General features: G+C 42.0%; 1 protein-coding gene, 1 long non-coding RNA gene and 1 pseudogene across 3 annotated transcripts in view; all 3 read left to right on the forward strand.

Moving 5' to 3' along the window:
- SLC47A1 (solute carrier family 47 member 1) overlaps positions 1-4,583 on the forward strand; it is a 52,928-nt gene extending 48,345 nt beyond the window's left edge. For both annotated transcript variants that reach the window (XM_019757426.3, XM_074319508.2), the window contains 3 exons: positions 1,137-1,231; positions 2,001-2,073; positions 4,001-4,583. In XM_019757426.3, the coding sequence (XP_019612985.2) occupies positions 1,137-1,231; positions 2,001-2,073; positions 4,001-4,224 (392 nt within the window). In that variant the 3' untranslated portion in view covers positions 4,225-4,583. The remainder of the gene's footprint in view (positions 1-1,136; positions 1,232-2,000; positions 2,074-4,000) is intronic.
- A 1,932-nt stretch (positions 4,584-6,515) lies between these two features.
- Positions 6,516-7,154, forward strand: LOC148756459 (fatty acid-binding protein 5 pseudogene; annotated as a pseudogene).
- Positions 7,155-13,351: 6,197 nt separating this feature from the next.
- Positions 13,352-17,378, forward strand: part of LOC141568810 (uncharacterized) — a 40,946-nt gene continuing 36,919 nt past the window's right edge. The window contains exon 1 of the long non-coding RNA XR_012492026.2: positions 13,352-16,022. This is a non-coding gene — a long non-coding RNA (uncharacterized LOC141568810). The remainder of the gene's footprint in view (positions 16,023-17,378) is intronic.

Here is a 17,378-nt window from a genome sequence, read left to right on the forward strand (position 1 = left end):
GAAATTCCTGGAAATCTAATTCATAATTGCAAATTACAGCTGAAGGTAGCTGCTTATATTCCATTTAAGATGGATAGGGTGAGCTTGTAGTTTGTTTGGATTGGGAACACTGGATTTGAAAGAGAAAGCATATGTGTATATATACGTGATTGGTGTGATTCTTACAGAATTTGTGGGAGCATTGTGGTGGCTGCACACATCTTGGAGCAATACCCACTGTCTTAGCCTATGCAATTGGCAGGATTCACGAGGGCAATACATAGGGGATGACCTGAGAGCTGTGCTCTCAATGTCACCTTCATCGCCGTTCTGCAACCCCACCTCCTGCCTGGTACAACCTTCTGAGCCGTGTGTTTTGTGGGTCTCCCCACTGGTCATGGGTGTGGTGTATGTGAACAGCACAAAAGGAAGGCAGGGGTGGACCTTTGTCTGTTTGTATATTCATTCTCTCACAGCTATTGTTAAAATTTCTAATTTTGTCATTAGTTCACTGTTGACCAAAAAAAAGAAAAAACAACAACAAAAAAAACCCCTCATCCCTTGGGGTCTCCCTCTGTTTTTGTGTGGGTTTATTAGGTAGAGTTTGTATGGTGCTTTGAGATCTACAAGGCTTTTCCCATCTTCCATTCCTGCTCAGCCTCTCCTTTTGTGTAATCATCTTTCTGAGATAACCCTGCCCTGGGAGTTCCCGAAGTTTGTACTTGAAGCAAGTAAGATTCTGCAGGTAGCTCCCAGGGAGACAGCTGTAGTACTTTAGATGGCTGGTGACTGCTGCATATTTAAAAGGTTAGTCCACTTTTTTGAGGAAAATAGGGCACAGTAGTTTGATAGTATTATTAGAAATAAGAGGTTGTTTGTCCTGGAAATTTTATTTCCCTATAATTGTCACTTTACTTAGTAGCCAAGTAGAATGATTCTGAACATTTGTTCTGAGATCCAAAACCCCAAGAAGTAGCCTCAGGGAGCACTGGGACTCCCAGAACCTTCTGGAAACCAAAGGAGAGAGCAGGATAGAGATCTCTGGCTCCACCTCAGCCATGAAAGCAGATTCTCAGAAGTGAGGTACGAGAAATATACTATGCAAGGGCAGCTGGTTTCCCACTGAAATAACCTCTATTAAATATTTCCACTTCTAGGTCTGTGGTCAGGGATAATCATCTGCACGATCTGTCAAGCTGTGTGTTTTCTAGGCTTTATTGCTCGGCTAAATTGGGAAAAAGCCTGTCAACAGGTAACTATGCTCATTGCTGTCCCAGTAGTCATTCCTCTCTTAGAAAATAAACAGAATTAGTTTTAGTGCTCTCTCTCTCTCTCTCTCTCTCTCTCTCTCTCTCTCTCTCTCTCTCTCTCTCTCATTCTCTCTGTCTCTCATTTTGGAAAGTTCTTTTCTCTTTTTATCAGGAATACTACGTTTTTGTTGTTATGTTTTAACTGCATTTGATTCAGATGTGAGGGGCCAGATGACCCTTGCTTTATCCATTCCCCTTTGTTTATTCATTGAATAGAAAAATAAGGGGTTCCTTTCCCCTTTTGTCCCATGCTAGGCTACCGCCCTTGTGCCTGAAAGCCAATTTCAGGACAAGATTTGGAGCTGGAGAGAAAGGTGGACTGCTGTCAAATTTATCCTGATAATTTTTTATGATCCCAAAATATTCTGTTATTTGTGTGCATCTTTCTCTCCAACTTTCTAGGGTCAATGTGGGGTCTGAAAAATAGGTGATAGATAAAAGAGATGAAGGAAAAAGAAGGGATACTTCTAAATGATCTTGGTCCCAGTCTTCCCCCTCATCTTGTGCTTTTCTGTCCAAACTTCCCCCACCCACCAACCCCACATCAATCATTACGAAGGATGATTCCATACTTGTGAACTAGAGAAGTTCCAACATTACATGTCAGTTAAAGAAAATGGTTTGGCTTTTCCTAAACTGGGAAGTCAAGTCAAATATGTTAACAATACTATGGTAAAGCCTTGTGGATTTACTTTGCATTTCATCTTCTAGGCCCAGGTACATGCCAATATGAAACTAAACATGCCCCAGGATGGAACTCTCTCTCAGGACCTACTTTATCCAGGTATGATATAAGTGCCTCCACTCTTGGAACAGGACTGTCTAGGTGATCCGGAAGAGGCCATTTGTGGGACACAACTAGATTTGCTGCTGTGAGCTCCCATTTAAATAGGGCAATAATGTTTCAGAAACAAACAATAGAGTCAAGAAACACCCAATTTAAGGGAAACGGACTTGAAGTTTGTTGCTCTAATTGCATATATTAACATGCTGTTGTAGATGATTAAAGGCTGCAAGTAGCCAATTCCTTGGTTAATTTATGTGCTCATACAAGCAGACCACAGACTTCTCTCATGTGTGGTGATCCTGTGCTTTGACTGTATCTTGGAAACTGACATTTGTATGTTTGTTTCAGTGGGATTCCCCTGTTTACCAGGCAAACACACGTGAGCTTTAAACAGACTATTGTTTTGACTGTTGCTTCTGGTAAACATCATGCAAATGTGTTAATCATTTTCCCTCTGTCAATTTAGTAATCCCCTAGGTTCCCAGTTCCCGAGGCAGTTAGTTGTGCACTTACACTAATTCTCCTGCCCCTTTATAACTAAAACCCTTTTGAACTCATACATTGGATGAATTACAGTCAGTGGTCAATTCTGTTGTTTCTGCCAGTTCTCATTCATGTTGTCGCCCATGTGCCTGGTTATCTTTTATTGTGTTCCAGACTTTGTACTTGAAAATTTTTGTCAAAGTAATTTGAAGCCTAAGATGATGTTGTCTGTCTACAGAGAGGATTTTCCTTTGCTTCTGTTGAACACTTAGGGTTACCAGCAGTCCAGAGTAATTTCAGAAATGGAGGCTTCTGGACTATCTGGCTGACCCCAAGGTGACCAGTGTAAGGGCTGGTTTACTTCTGGTTCATCCTTAATTCTTGGATGCAGCCCTTCAGTGTTTCAACCTGAAGTACAGAGGGGTTTACTTTGGTAGGTCCTGAGCTCTCCAAAGCACTGCTTGGCCAAGATGGAGAATCTCAGGTCAAAAGTGGCCCCAAAGCCTGGCACACTCCTCTGGGTTTCCAGCTTGCCCTGGTGACTTTTCATTACACTGTTAACCCTCTGACACCTTCAAGATGATATTTTTCATTTTTTTAATCCAGCTTTCATAATTATCTGCAGAGAAGGGGTTAGTCCAAGTTTTCTACCATCTACCGTTTGTAAAGCTGGGATAATAGTACTTACCTCATATGTTGTTGTGAGAGTTAAGTGAGCTAACACATGTGAAGTGCTGAGAGCAGTGCCTGACTCAAAGTAAGCATTGTGTAAGTGTGAGCAGATATTATTTTATTCAAAATGATTTTCTCTCAGGACGAGGGCACTGTAACATTCCTAGTATCCACTTATGCTTATTAAGAAGTTAATGCCAATCTTACTCTTGCCCCATTAGGTTATCTGCCTATATTTTTCTCCTTGGAAGCTTTTAGAATATTTTCCTTATTCTTACTATTCTGAAGTATTCTGAGACCAAATCTAGGTCTGAGTCACTATCCTGCTGGATACTTAGTAGACCTTATGGCATGAAGATTTCCATCTCTCTTCAGTTCTGTGAATGACCTTGAAGTATTTCTTAGGTTATTTTTCTCCTCCATTGGCCTTATTCTCTTTCTGAAATGATTATATGGGCGTTGGCCCTTGAAAATTTCCCTGATGAATCTTAACTTAGATAGCTACCGCACTTCTCTAGTTGTTGTGATGAGGCAGAGCTCCCTGGAGGGTCCTACAACAGTACGATCCAGTCAGTGTGAGTGAGTGAATGGAGAGGCACTCTGAGATAGAATTTCTTTTATTTATCTAGTGTAGCAACTGCTTCTGAATAAACTTTCTCTCAGCTAGTAGACATATCAGCACATATACATATCACATTTATACATCTTTTATACTGATGGAAAAACAAAATCCTTTTAAGTTGTTAACTAAGTTTTTTTCTCCCCTCAGTGGGTCCTGAAAACCATGGAGAAATTTTAACCAGAAATGTTGCAAAAAAAGACAAGGCCCAGTTGGATCAGCAGATGCACCAAGAAGGTCTTCGGGTTCATCCAAAGGACATGACAAAGTTGACGGGGAGACAGTTGGTGCTGCGGCGAGGTTTCCTGCTCTTGGGGGTCATTTCAATCTTGCTAGTGGGTATTTTAGTGAGAGTATATGTCAGAATTCAGTGATGTGGCAAGAGAGTCAGGTCAAGTGATATTTTTGAGCTCACAAATAATCCATAGGCCCAAAGGCGGGATTTTGTTTTGTTAAGGTAATTCAACTGTGCCCATGGACTTCAAGAACTGAGAGTTCAAAGATATATTTTCTAATGAGGAAAAGGAACTAAGGTAAATACTATGTTGTAGTCCAAGATAATGTTTTAAAGATTACATTAGAGTAATAATTCATCCACCACTGTCTCAACCAAGGACCACTGTGTACTGACTGCATCCATCCATGGCTTTGATACTCTGCTTCCTGTTTTTTAGACACAAAATGTGTAAGGATTGTTACTGTCTGAACTATTTAAAATATATGTTACAATATATCTTTTCTTGTGCCTTAGATTATTATTCAATGGGAAACAGCATTTGTTAATATTCATTTGGGGTCAAATTTCATGCACTCATGGCACTGGAGATGCTTAATAAATGAAAAGGGGAGAGACATTATTCAGAAGAAAGGAGACTGACGGCATCACTTAGCATGCTTCCTGTTAAGGTCCTGTCATAATATCCTTTTGGACTGACACGGATTGGCAGAGGCTAAGAGGGATGAAGCTGAAGGCTAAGGCTCCACTGGGAATTGCATTTCATTTTTCTGTTGTGGTAGGCATCCCATGGAGAGAAATAAAGTGTTTGAAAAGCTAACTGAAGGAAAAAGTCAGGCCCTTTCCTATTTTGATAGAAAAAAGAAGGGGTTATAAAGTTGAAAGGCCGCAGAAATGAAAAGAGGCAGCTAGGAATGGGGAGACTGGGGTCCTGGCAGGCCCTATTTATCTCCTGTTCTTGTCTTTAAAAAGAAACGGGGTTTTGGTGGCAGACATGGTATATATATCCAGGTAGTTTTGTGTGGGCGCATCTCAAAAAGAGATTTTATGAATGCTCCCTTCTCCCTGGCCTTCAAAAATAATTGGGGAAATCTTTGGAGCTGTGGGAGTCCAAACAACCATTGGTAAATTCCTCTGAGAGGGAGAGTCCGAGTACAACGTCTCAGTAGCTGCTGTAGATTAAGTAGTAACTATAGTTGGATTTAATCTTCCCAGGCCTAGGTCCACACCGTTAACTCAGTAAGTCTGAGTATATATTAAGTACGCAGGGTGCTGGGATGGATACAAAAACTAGGCATGGCCTTTGCCCTGAAAGAACAGATAATGGACAATATCAGAAAAGTTAGCTGCAATGAGTAAAAACAACCAAGGGCAGACTTTGGCCAAGTCCACCTCACGGCATCTCTGCCCTCAGTGCTTCATGCTTTGTGAGTCTGTAAGTGGAGGGTCATTTTCCAAGGAGAAGATAAAGGCTTGCACTGAACATGGCCCTCTCGATTGGGCCCCAGCAATGCCCCTCCTTCCAGCTCTTTGTTAGGGAGACCGCACACCCCCTCTTCATTCCCTCCCCACTGGACACCCTAGCTTTCTAGAGGTTTCTCACACTACCTTCTCTTCCCCTGGCCTGGCAGCAACCCTCTGGATAGGGAGGCTCATCCAACCAGCAGCAAATTAGTGCGGTAAGGAGTTCATCCCCCCCACCCCCACCCCCAGGGGAATAAACTCTAAAACAGCCCTAAACCGAGGCAGAGGGAGAAATGTTACCAGAAATGCCAGCAAAATGCTCTGGAGGTGCGAAGGAAAGATATTGGAATAACCCAACTTTTGGCACATTTTATTTTTCTGACATACATAGTAGCAATTGTTGTATCATCTTTTATTATACAGTCAACCATTGTAAGGGGAAAGTATGACATCAGAGTTCAGCTTGGTAAAATCTTGTTGACTTTAATCAAAGCAGTCTCTGTCTACTGACTTGACTGTAGATGGACTTTAAGCCACAGAGGAAGAAAAGCACCCCAAGCCAAGCAAAGTCAGTCTGTTTACCAGTCCCCCACCCCAAATGGCTCATATGACATTTTTAAAAATACATAACTTCTCAGAAATTGACATGTGTCATCTTTTTCTTTTTCTGGAAGGCCAAGGAGTCTCTTAAGCTTTAGCTCTGACACTTCCCTGGGGTGAAAGTCAGAGCAGGTGTCTTGGCATGGGCGCCTCCCTGGGGGCTCTGTATGTAGTCTGTCACTGACCCCTGGGGCCTAGAGTTTGTGGTCTTGGTCAGGCAAGAAGTCAGCTCACCTGGGCGTGACATAGCTGCTAAATGTGAGACCCAGGATGAAAACGAGGGTCTTCAGAGCCCCTCCCTCCATTCTGTTGCAAAACCGGCTCTGACCCTTACCTGTGGGTTGCCATCTGTGCCCTGGGTTGTCGAGGGCTCTGGGTGAGGACTGGGTGAGAGGATGACACAAAACTCATCTCGTTGAGCCAAGCTCCCCACGCTGTACTCTGCTCCTCTCGCCCCGCACGCCACCCACGCCCACCATGGCCTCCATTCAGCAGCTGGTAGGAAGATGGCGCTTAGTGGAGAGCAGAGGCTTTGATGAGTACATGAAGGAATTAGGAGTAGGGATGGCTGTGCGAAAAATGGGTGCCATGGCCAAACCAGACTGTGTCATCACCCCTGACGGCAAACACCTCACCTGTAAAAACTGAGAGCACGTTGAAAACAACAGCAGTTTTCATGTAACCTGGGAGAGAAGTTTGAAGAAACTACAGCTGATGGCAGAAAAACTCAGACTGTGTGCATTTTTGTCAACAGCGCATTGGTGCAACATCAGGAATGGGATGGCAAGGAAAGCACAATAACAAGAAAAGTGGAAAATGGGAAACTAGTGGTGGAATGCGTCATGAACAATGTCAACTGTACTCCGGTCTATGAAAAAGTAGAGTAAAAATTCCATCATCCTTCTGGACAGGAATTAGCTGCGCAAGTAAACAGGCTCAGTTCAATGAGCAAATCTCTCCATGCTTTTTTTTCATCACTGTATTCAGTTATCTTTATCACAAACATTTTACATGCAATTATTTCCAAGTGGTTAATTAAGATCGTCCCTTTGGTTATTAATAAATGTGTTTATGCTAAAAAAAAGCCAACAAAACAAAACAACAACAGCAACAAGACAACTCATCTCATTCCTTACTGGAGGACTAAAGCCTGGGGGTTTTAGTTCTTTGCGCTCCCTGTCCCGACCCCACTCTTGACTCAGCACCCACGGATGCATTTCCTTTCCTATGTATGCCACAAGGTGACCACTTCGAAGTGCTTAATGCACTGGGCTCTCCCTGCTCTCCCAACACTCCCTCGGTGCTCCCAGTGTTCTCACAACTGCTCTGGCTGCTCATCCTCACTCTGGTGTATGTTCTTCTGCCCCTGAGATAACCCCTACTCCTCAGAGGCCCCTTGGCCTCACCTTCTACCAAGGGACACCTGTTCCCTAGCTTCTGTCTCCCCCCCCACCCCGATGTTGAAAGCCCACATCTGCCTCCTGAGGGTCAGATTCAAATGTCGGTTATGTCCCGGACATCTCAAACTCAGCTTGACCAAAACTAAGCTCATCAGTTTTTCCCACTCTGAACTGTTTCCAAATACACTACCCTCTACTCAAGCCAGAATTCTTCTTCATCCTATCTCCACATTGTTTCTCTCCATCCTGATTGCCTGCCACGGGATTGGGAGCTCTAAGTTGGTGTGCTAGAATAATCAGAGGAGAGACAGATTCTGTCGAGGCCTTTTACTCCTGGCTCTGTTTCCCATCTCATCCACCCAATTTATAATCATAGTGGTTTCCCTACTAGACACTGAGCTCCTTAGGGATGATGGTTAGAACCCTTTCAGTCTTTGAATCCCTGTGGTTCAGCATTGTGCTTGCTATATAGTGGGTACCCTGGAAATTTGTTAAATGAGAGAGAGAGAGAGAGAGAGAGAGAGAGAGAGAGAGAGAGAGAGAGAGAGAGAGAGAGAGAGAGAGAGAGGAAGAGAGGAAGAGAGGAAGAGAGGAAGAGAGATGGATGGTGGATGGATGGATGGATGGATGGATGGATGGATGGATGGATGAGTGGGTGGGTGGATATATGATGGATGACTCTGCCTTCAAACCCAAAGCCTGGGAAAGAGAGAATAGGGTTATGTGCCAGGGAAAATGCAGCACTGAGCATGTGGTGTCTCCTGAGCTGTTGCACTCAGCTCCTCAGCAGTTTGTACCTGAGGGCATCCTGAGATAGTTTTTACAGGCTAAGCTGAACATGGCTCTAAAGGACTTCATGTAACTTAGGCCAAAGTTAGCTCTAGGTTGGCATGGTGTAGACTATGAATATTTTTAATAGTTTTTTTGTACCTTTTTTTAGCACCATTTCAGTCATTTTTATTCATATAATAGTTTTTATAAACAAAAAAGACTGTATATTTAACTTCTTTCCCTACCTATCAATGTATAATGGACATCTTTCTGTATTATTAATTATATTTCCATAATAGCACATTACTTCCCAAACTTTAATTCTTTTTAAAAAGATTATATAGGTTAAATGTATACAGAAATTTTATCTAGAAAAGTATTTGAAAAAAGTGAAAATACCGCTAAAATTTAGTCCCTCCCCCTCTAAAGTTACCTCTATTAACTTTTTGGCGAATATCCTACAAATACTTCAATCTATGTACATTTATACACCCATGCAATTCTGAAATCTACATATGGTTTTGTTACGTTTCCTCCCATTAAACAGTGTGTTTTGAAAAACACATTGAATGAAATAGGTATACACATTCCCTTTTAATATTTGCATAATATTCTATAATATGTCATTTATATTTCCATTATTTTATTATTCATTTGTTTCCATTGTTTCTTTTAATGTGCTTTAAGTTAGACTTATTTGGTGGTAAGAAAGAGACAATTGTTCAGGTTATTTAAAGAAAAAGGAGCCTGGAAAATATAATTGAAGCCTAGCTTGGGCCAAGGCCATTGTGGGGCCTGGCCCCTTCACCCCTGTCAGGATCTGTTTCTCTCTGGTGCCAGCCCCATCCTCTCATTGCCCACTCTCTGCTGTGCTTTTGCTTCTCAGCTGCTGCTTACTCATGGCTCCTGTCCCCTCGTCACTCTTAAACTTTGGTCAGACTATGTCATTCCTCCGCTTAGAATTCTCTAGTGACCCCGTCTCACTGAAGGCCACTGGACCTGTTGCCCACTCTGGTTCCAGCTGTGCTGGAGGCCCTGCTATGCCTCTCCCAAATGTCCTGGTTCATTCTTCCAGCTCCCACAGGTCTTTGCCCGCTATCACCTTCTCAGTGAGGCCTCCCATCACCAGTTTAAAAATTGCATTCTTCCTTCAACACGTTGTCCCTCTTCCCAGATTTATTTTTTCTCCACAGCACTTACTTACTCTAGATAGGTCTTGGTTGTTTTTCTTGTTTATTGTCTGTCTCCCTTTCCCCCTAGAAAGACAGCTCCATGAGAGCAGCGACTCCTGCTGCTTTGTTCACTGCTCAGTGAATTCCCAGGGCCTTGAAAATGTCTGGCACACAGTAGGGAGTCAAGAAACATTTGCTGAATGAATCTGGATGGCTCTAATATGGGCCCTGTCTTCTCACACCTTTTTTTCCTTTTTTTTAAAAAAATAGAATTGTCTTTTTTTTTTCTTTTTTCTATTGGGGAATGTTGCAGAACAGTGTGTTTCTCCAGAGCCCAGAAGCTCCAAGTCACTGTCCTTCAATCTAGTTGTGGAGGGTGCAGCTCAGCTCCAAGTTCAGTCACTGTTTTCAATCTTTAGTTGCAGGGGGAGCAGCCCACCATCCCATGTGGGAATTGAACCAGCAACCTTGTTGTTGAGAACTCGCGCTCTAACCAACTGAGGCATCCAGCCACCTGTTCCCGCACCTTTTTAAGCTCTGGGTTCTCCTCTCAGCGCCCTTCCTGTCTAACTGTCCGTGTTCCAGGAGCAAGGGATTCGTTATCCCAGGGCATGTTTGAAATGCCACTGGTGCCAACTGGCTCACTGGCTGTCCATGACTCAGACACTGGCTGGGGAACAGATGGCAGCAGACAGGGCTACCTGGTGGCAGTGGTGATGGGCAGAGCACTTTCCCTTGGGGGGCTGTTTGTAGTGTAGGTGGTCCAGACCTTGGCCTGTCCATTACATGGTGGCATTCCTTATCATTGTATTTGTTTTCTCAAGTCCTTTGGAGGCAAGAACCTGAAATGCGTGGGGATCATTCTTTGGAGAGGAGTCCTCGTCTTGATGCTGTGCTGCTTCCCTTGCTGGGCCATCTTCATCATTACTGAGCATATCTTCCTGCTCTTAAAACAAGACCCTGAAGTCTCCAGGTCAGCATCGTCTCTCATGTCATCGTCCCAGGTTCAGAGTAAGTGACTGGTCATCTTACCTGTGTTGACCTGAATTTTGGCAAGTTACCTGGATTTGAACCATATGGAAAATTGAAACTGACTGTGGACCACAGAATCCTGTCTGGCAGGGACTACCTGACGTCCTGCCCAGAATGACAAGACACAGGATGAGAATATAATACTTTTGGCCCCAGTCTGCCTTCCATGGAGTTCCTCCATTTTAGTGGTTTGCCAATGCACAGAATATTTTTGACAGAAGTAGAATAGCAACACAGTTGCCCTCTCTTTTGTTTCTAGACTTGGATTTTTTTAAGCTACAATTCCAGCATGTTCTCTGGTATTGTCATTAGGATACAAGGATTACAAGGAGGCATCTCTCTTTCCTAGAAGACTGTTGGTCTTGCTTCACTATGAGTTACAGCTACAGTCCTGACCCTTCCAAAATTTTCTGAATTTTGACCAACTTTTAGTTCATTTTGCTGTGTTCATTCCACCTTTTCTGCTAAGAACAAGCTGAAAAATGTAAAGTCAGACTTCCTCTTTGAAATCAGACGTTTAGCAGGCCTCATGTAATATTGACTTAAGTTGAAGAAAACCAATCACTTAAAATTTGTTTAAAATTTTCCCCATATAAATTATTTTTAATTTTAATTTTTAGAGAATATGGATTCAATTTAAAGACAGTATGATGAGCAATTGTTTTAATATTAATTGAAGGCTATTTTGTTGTTTATTGCAGGAAAGCCCAGATTTATGTAACGATTTTCATTCCTACTCTTCCCGTAAGTGTCAGGATATTCTTGTGAAGCAGCTCATGAATGTTGTCATGGTCGCGGCTCCCCTCCTTTTATTTGTTTATTTTATCACAGTGCTGTTTGTGCAAAGGTTTGACGTGTATTTTTTTAAAATTTTTATTGGGGAATATTGGGTAACAGTGTGTTTTTCCAGGACCCATCAGCTCCATGTCAAGTCGTTGTTTTCAATCTAGTTGTGGAGGGCACAACTCACTGGCCCATGTAGGAATCAAACCGGTGATCTTGGTGTTATGAGCACTGTGCTCTAACCACTGAGCAAAACAGCTGTCCCTCGACTTGTATTTCTTGGGCCTGTCATCCTTACCTTAGTGATTCTCCGAGCCTGTGCAACTTTGATGTCCAACAGCTTAAATTAAGTACAAACACTGATAAAGGGAAAAAATTTCCTTCCTTATTCTGTGGTTACTTTTGATTGCAAATTGATCATATGTTTCCTGGGTTACTCTGGGATTTGGGGAAGTATCACCAGGTGACATTCTGTAACCATTCAGATGTCAAGCAGCAAGCAGCTAGAGTTTGCCTTTGTCATTTCTTCACTGAGTCTACTCTGGAAAATTCCAAATAGTTAGTGTCCTGACATTTAATTAGTGTGTGTCTTGTTCTCTGAATTTGAGGTCACATATCAAGAGGAAATAGCTTATTAAAAACCAGAACTGATGTAAACTGTTAGAATTATACTTTCATATTAATGAGATGTATTTGTATTTCTATTTTATCTTACAGGCATCATTCCTGTTCCAGTTGCAGACAAAATATTTACAAAGTCAGGTACAGATTATTTTTATATTTTTACTCCATAATACTGGAAATGTGTGGTAAAGATCCTTAGGGAATTTTTCATAAAAGTAATTCACACTTTCTTCCCCCTGGAATTCTACCCAGAGCTCTTTGTTTGGGAGACGTGGAGTCTTGTAGATGGATTTGTCCAGCCTGGGAGAGATGCCCAAATCAATCTGTCAGATTCCTGCAGGTCACCTTTTGTGTCTTTCTGTGGCCCCCACATTCCACCTCTTACCTCCTCCATGGTCTGGCTGCTGGCTTTGCATCTAGCTTCAGGCCTGGCTCTGGTACCTCTGTTTTAGAGGAAAAGGACCCAGAGTTCCTATGGCCACATTTCCAGCAGTGCACGGGCTTCCCCAGGTCCTCACACACCAGAGGGAGAAGGGAAATGGAGAAGGCTGTGGGCAGGGGTGAGAGGCTGAGCTCTGCTGCCTCACTGTGTCTCCCTCCGAGTCCAACTAACTATGAGCCCTCCATTTGCCTACATATTACTTCTTGTCCAAAGAAGCCATTCTGCTTTAATAGTGGTCAGCTCTGTTTATATGCCGGGGAAAAGTGATGTAGGAGTCTCACTTAAACAAAATGTTTATCTGAGTACAAGTGTAGGGAAGGCAGCAGATAAAAAAGAAGCGAGTAACTGGCACCATAACATAGGCAGATGAACATTTACTGCATGCCTGTTATGAAGCAGACACTGCTGGGTGTTTTGTGTAAGATAACTTAATGAACCCTTGCTGAAACCCTGCAGAGAGGTTAAGTAACTTGTCCCAAGTGTCTCCTAAATGGTCTTTCCTTTATACCTCATGCCAGGACCCGATTTCCTCTTCCTGTGATTTCCCCTCTCTTTTCTCTAGATGTTATTGTGATGGAAACTGACCTGCCAGCTCATTCAGAAGCACTTACAAACTTCTGGTTGGTTTCAAAGCTGCACCAATGGAGGAGACTTATCCAAAGGTTTCAACTCCTGGCTGTTGCAGTCTTGTGTTACTGCTGTCATTTAAAACCATTGCCTATTTAACACTGAATGTTCAGTTGACCAACAGTGTAGGAAAAACACAATTTTCCTCTTGTGTTTCTCCTTTACTCTCACACCCATAACACTTCTGACATCAGATGTGTGGGACCTGTCACACACACACACACACACACACACACACACACACACACACACACCAAACAATTCAGAGGCACCAGATGGATGTCCTACAATTTACCTCAATTCTAACACAGATTACAGGCTCAGTCCTACAAGACAGCTCCTCTCCCCCCCCCCACCCCCACACACACACACTTCAGACACCAGTCGAAGTCCAGGCTGTCACCTGTACCTGGGCTTGGGACTGATTGGCTGTACACCAGAGGCTCCCATGACCCCCTTTTCGGGTTTGATTAATTTGCTAGAGCAGCTCAGAGAACTTAGGAAAACGGTTTACTTACTGCTTACCAGTTTATTACAAAAAGATAATAATAAAGGATACAGATGAACATCCAGATGGAAGAGATGCATAGGGCAAGGTATGTGGGAAAAAGGGGCATGGAGCTCCCACGCCCTCTTAGGTTGTGCCACTCTCCCAGCACCTCCACCTATTCACCAACTTGGAAGCTCTCCAAACCCTGTACTATTGGGATTTTATGGAGGCTTCCTCATGTAGGCATGATTGACCATTAACTCCATTTCCAGGCCCTCTTCCTTCTCTGAAGAAGGGAGAAGGGGCTGACAATTCCAGCTTCTAATCATGGCTTGTTCTTCCTGGTAACCAGCTCCCATTCTGAAGTCATCCAGGAGGCCTCCCAGAGTCACCTCATTAGAACAAAAGACACTGTTGTCATTCAGGAAATGCCGAGGTTTTAGAAGCTCTGTGTCAGGAACTGGGGTCAAAGACCAATATTAGAACAAGAGATGCTCCTAGTGTTCTTATCACCCAGGAAATTACAATGGTTTTTAGGAGCTATGTGCTGGAAACTGGGGGCAGAGACCAATATTTTGGTTTTATTATTTCACACCACCTGACTGATTAGCTTTAGAAAATGCTAATGTTTTCCTGTTTGTTTGGGTATTTTAGGGCCTCCTCTTGCCTCAGGTTATTTTTGGGATTGCAGTGAATGTCATCAATGAGGGCATGAATGCCCTCCTGCTGTATGTCTTGAACCTGGAAGCGGTGTAAGTAGTGACCCGTTTATTCAGCAAACACTGAGTGTCACTGTGTGCACCAGTCCTTGGGGCTGGGACCCCAGGCAGGGAAGCAGCCTAGTCGGGAATTTCAAGCAGTGTCCAGGTGCTCCATAGGACGGGGGAAGAGCTGTGCGTGGAGTACCAGGAGGAGCAGCCAACCCAGGCTGATGGAAGGGAGCAGTGGCAGGCCTTAGTCTGCAGAGATCTGGAGAGCGTCACAAAAGAAGCTATGTTGAGCCTACACCTGCATGTGTAAGTGGAGTTCGCCCAAGGAGGGGGTTGCTACAGCCTATGAAAACTGAGATGGGGGACCTGAGCAAAGGCAAGAGGGGGGCAGATGCCAGCAGAAATTCTCCCATTGTCTCTGAATTGTAAGAAATTGAGCCAAATTCCATCTTTATGAAGTTTGAGAAGACAAGGGTCGGACCTTCCTCAGTAGGTGCCATGCTGTTGGTCCATCCCTCACTTATGACCCCTATCGTGTGTTGGCCCTGAGCCAGGCTCCTTTACGTGTGGCTAGTGTGGTCACGCCAACACTTGTGGTCCAAGCCCCAGCAGTTTTTATGTGCTTTCGGGCAGTATGTTTCTTTATAAATGAAAACTGTTTTAGTGGGTGATGACCAGCAGTTTAAAACATGAAATATATTATGAGTGAAATAAAATAAAATTAATAACATAGAAAATATAAGGTGGTATGGGGGTAATTTTCATGAGACTTTTGTTTCTATGACATGTGCATGTGTTTATGTATACTCGTAGGAACACATATTAATGTGGATACTGGATAGTGATGGAAAATTTATTTCTTACTCTTGGTTGCAGTAAAAAATATACACAAAAGCCATTATTCAAAGGATATGGGAGAGTTTGAACATAAGAATAATCAATAAAAAAAAGATTTATAGCACCTTCCTTATGCTAGAGAACTAAAAGAGTCTTTGGCCATGGGGGAAGTAAGAGTCAGCAGACAAGTCTGAGGACTGGTGACATTGACCCACATAAACACCTGAGTAGCCATCCAGGTCTTCTGCAGGCATACCTCTTAGAAGTTTCTAACCGATATATAAAGGACAGTCTGGGGATAGGTGGGTAAGAGGAGAGGAACATACAGGAATGGATTAATAAATGATAAAATGTGAGGGTTGGTCAGGGGAGTGAAATGAAAAAACAGGAGAGAAAGTTTCTGGCTCTCTGGGCCAGAGCAGGCCATCATTTTATTTGTGATAAAATGTGTCATTTATTGAAGATGCTCTAAGGTTATATTTTAATAGAAAGCAAACTTATTATAATCCTGGGAAATAAAACTACTATGGCCTTAAACCAGATTGTGAACACAGTAGCTGTTTGCTATATCCTTTTTAATTAATTACATTTTTTAAAGAATTTATTTAAGGCTGTTAGGACAAGGAATGGTGATAAATCTTTATGTCCTTTTGTTTTACCATTGGTGAATAGTAACACTTGGTTCTCCTACAAAATTCAATGTTGGTGAAAGAAAACAAGTCTCATGTAAGTGGATACACTGTTTAAAATATTAAGACAGTCCAGGAGTTCTAAGCTCCTCTAATAATTATGATTCTTACACAGAGCAAAAGCTTGTCAGGGGTGGTCTGTTTATTCACATTTAGAAGAAAAACCCTCACAGCTAGTAATTATCTTTTCTCCTTCAGAGGATCTGCCTGGGCAAACACCACTTCCCAGTGTTTCCTGTCTGCTCTTCTTTTCCTGTACATGTTGTGGAAAACAATTTACATCAACACCTGGGGAGGTACCAGGACATTGATTTCTTACATTATGTTATTTGTCATTCAGAACTACATAATACTGGTTTCTGGGTTTTTTCCCCAGAGAGGTGTTTTTTGTTGTTTTTATCTTTTGGAAATTAAAAAAAAAATTATGGAATGTATTTAAATTACTGAAATATAAAATGTACAGGTCAATGTGAGATTTGTTTTATGTCCATGAATGCAGCTTTTGTTCATAGAAAACTGTTTGCAGTACTGAGTTGAGAGAATTAATAATATTTGATTGAAATTGCAAATCCAAAATCCTAATTTTTCCTTGCAAATGATCCTGCTCTACTCAAGTGCGGTTTGATTAATGTCTCACCATGATCTCAAGTGAACAGACTGAACTTTCTTATTTAAACAATCACTTACAACTTCGCTAAATTCCCTTAAATAACATACATTTGTAAATTTAGTAAAATAGATTTGTTTTTGTTTCTTCTACTTTTTAAAATTGTGGTCAAATGTATATAACATAAAATTTGCCTTTTTTTTTTTTTTTTTTTTTTACCATTTTTAAGTGTACAGCTCAGTGCTCTTTACAATGTTGTGCAACCATCACTACCATCTATTTCTAAAACAGATACTCTGTACCTATTAAGCAATAACTCCCTGTTTTCCTTTCCCTCCCACCACCGCTCCACCCTCTTGCTGTGACCTCTAATCTACTTTTGTTGAACTTGTACCCTGAAATTTTGCTGAAGTCATTTATTGGCTTTAGTAGCTTTCTTGTGGATTCTTTGGGTGTTTCCATATATAGGATTATTCCATGTGTCAAGAGATAATTTTACTTTCTTTCCAGTTCTGATGCCTTTTAGTTCTTTTCCTGATTAATCGCTCTGGCTAAAACTTCCAGTACAGTGGTGAATATAAGTAGCAAAACTGATCATCTGTGTCCTGTTTTTGATTTTAGGGGTAAAGCTGTAAGTCTTTAATCATCGAGTTTGATATTACCTGTGGATTTTCATAGATGACCTTCATCAGATTGAGGAAGTTTCCTCTATTCCTACTTTGTTGAGGGTTTTTATTCACAAAAGTGTATTGGGTTTTGTTAAATGCCCTTTTTTTCTGCATCAATTGAGATGATCATTTGTATGATCATCTCATTGACATGTTTGTATGTTTGTTTTTCCTTCATCCTATTAATGTGGTGAATTGAACTGATTGGTGTTGGTCATTGCTTGCATTCCTGGGACGAATCCCTCTTGGTCATGGTGTATAATCCTTTTAATATGCTGCTGGATCTAGTTTGCCAGTGTTTTGCTGAGGATTTTTACATTTATGTTCATAAAGGATATTGGTTTGTGATTTCCTTTTCTTGTGATGTCTTTATCTGG

The sequence above is a fragment of the Rhinolophus sinicus genome, chromosome 12 (assembly GCF_057876585.1).
Source record: "Rhinolophus sinicus isolate RSI-liver-muscle chromosome 12, RSI-T2T, whole genome shotgun sequence".
Classification (NCBI taxonomy): domain Eukaryota; kingdom Metazoa; phylum Chordata; class Mammalia; order Chiroptera; family Rhinolophidae; genus Rhinolophus; species Rhinolophus sinicus.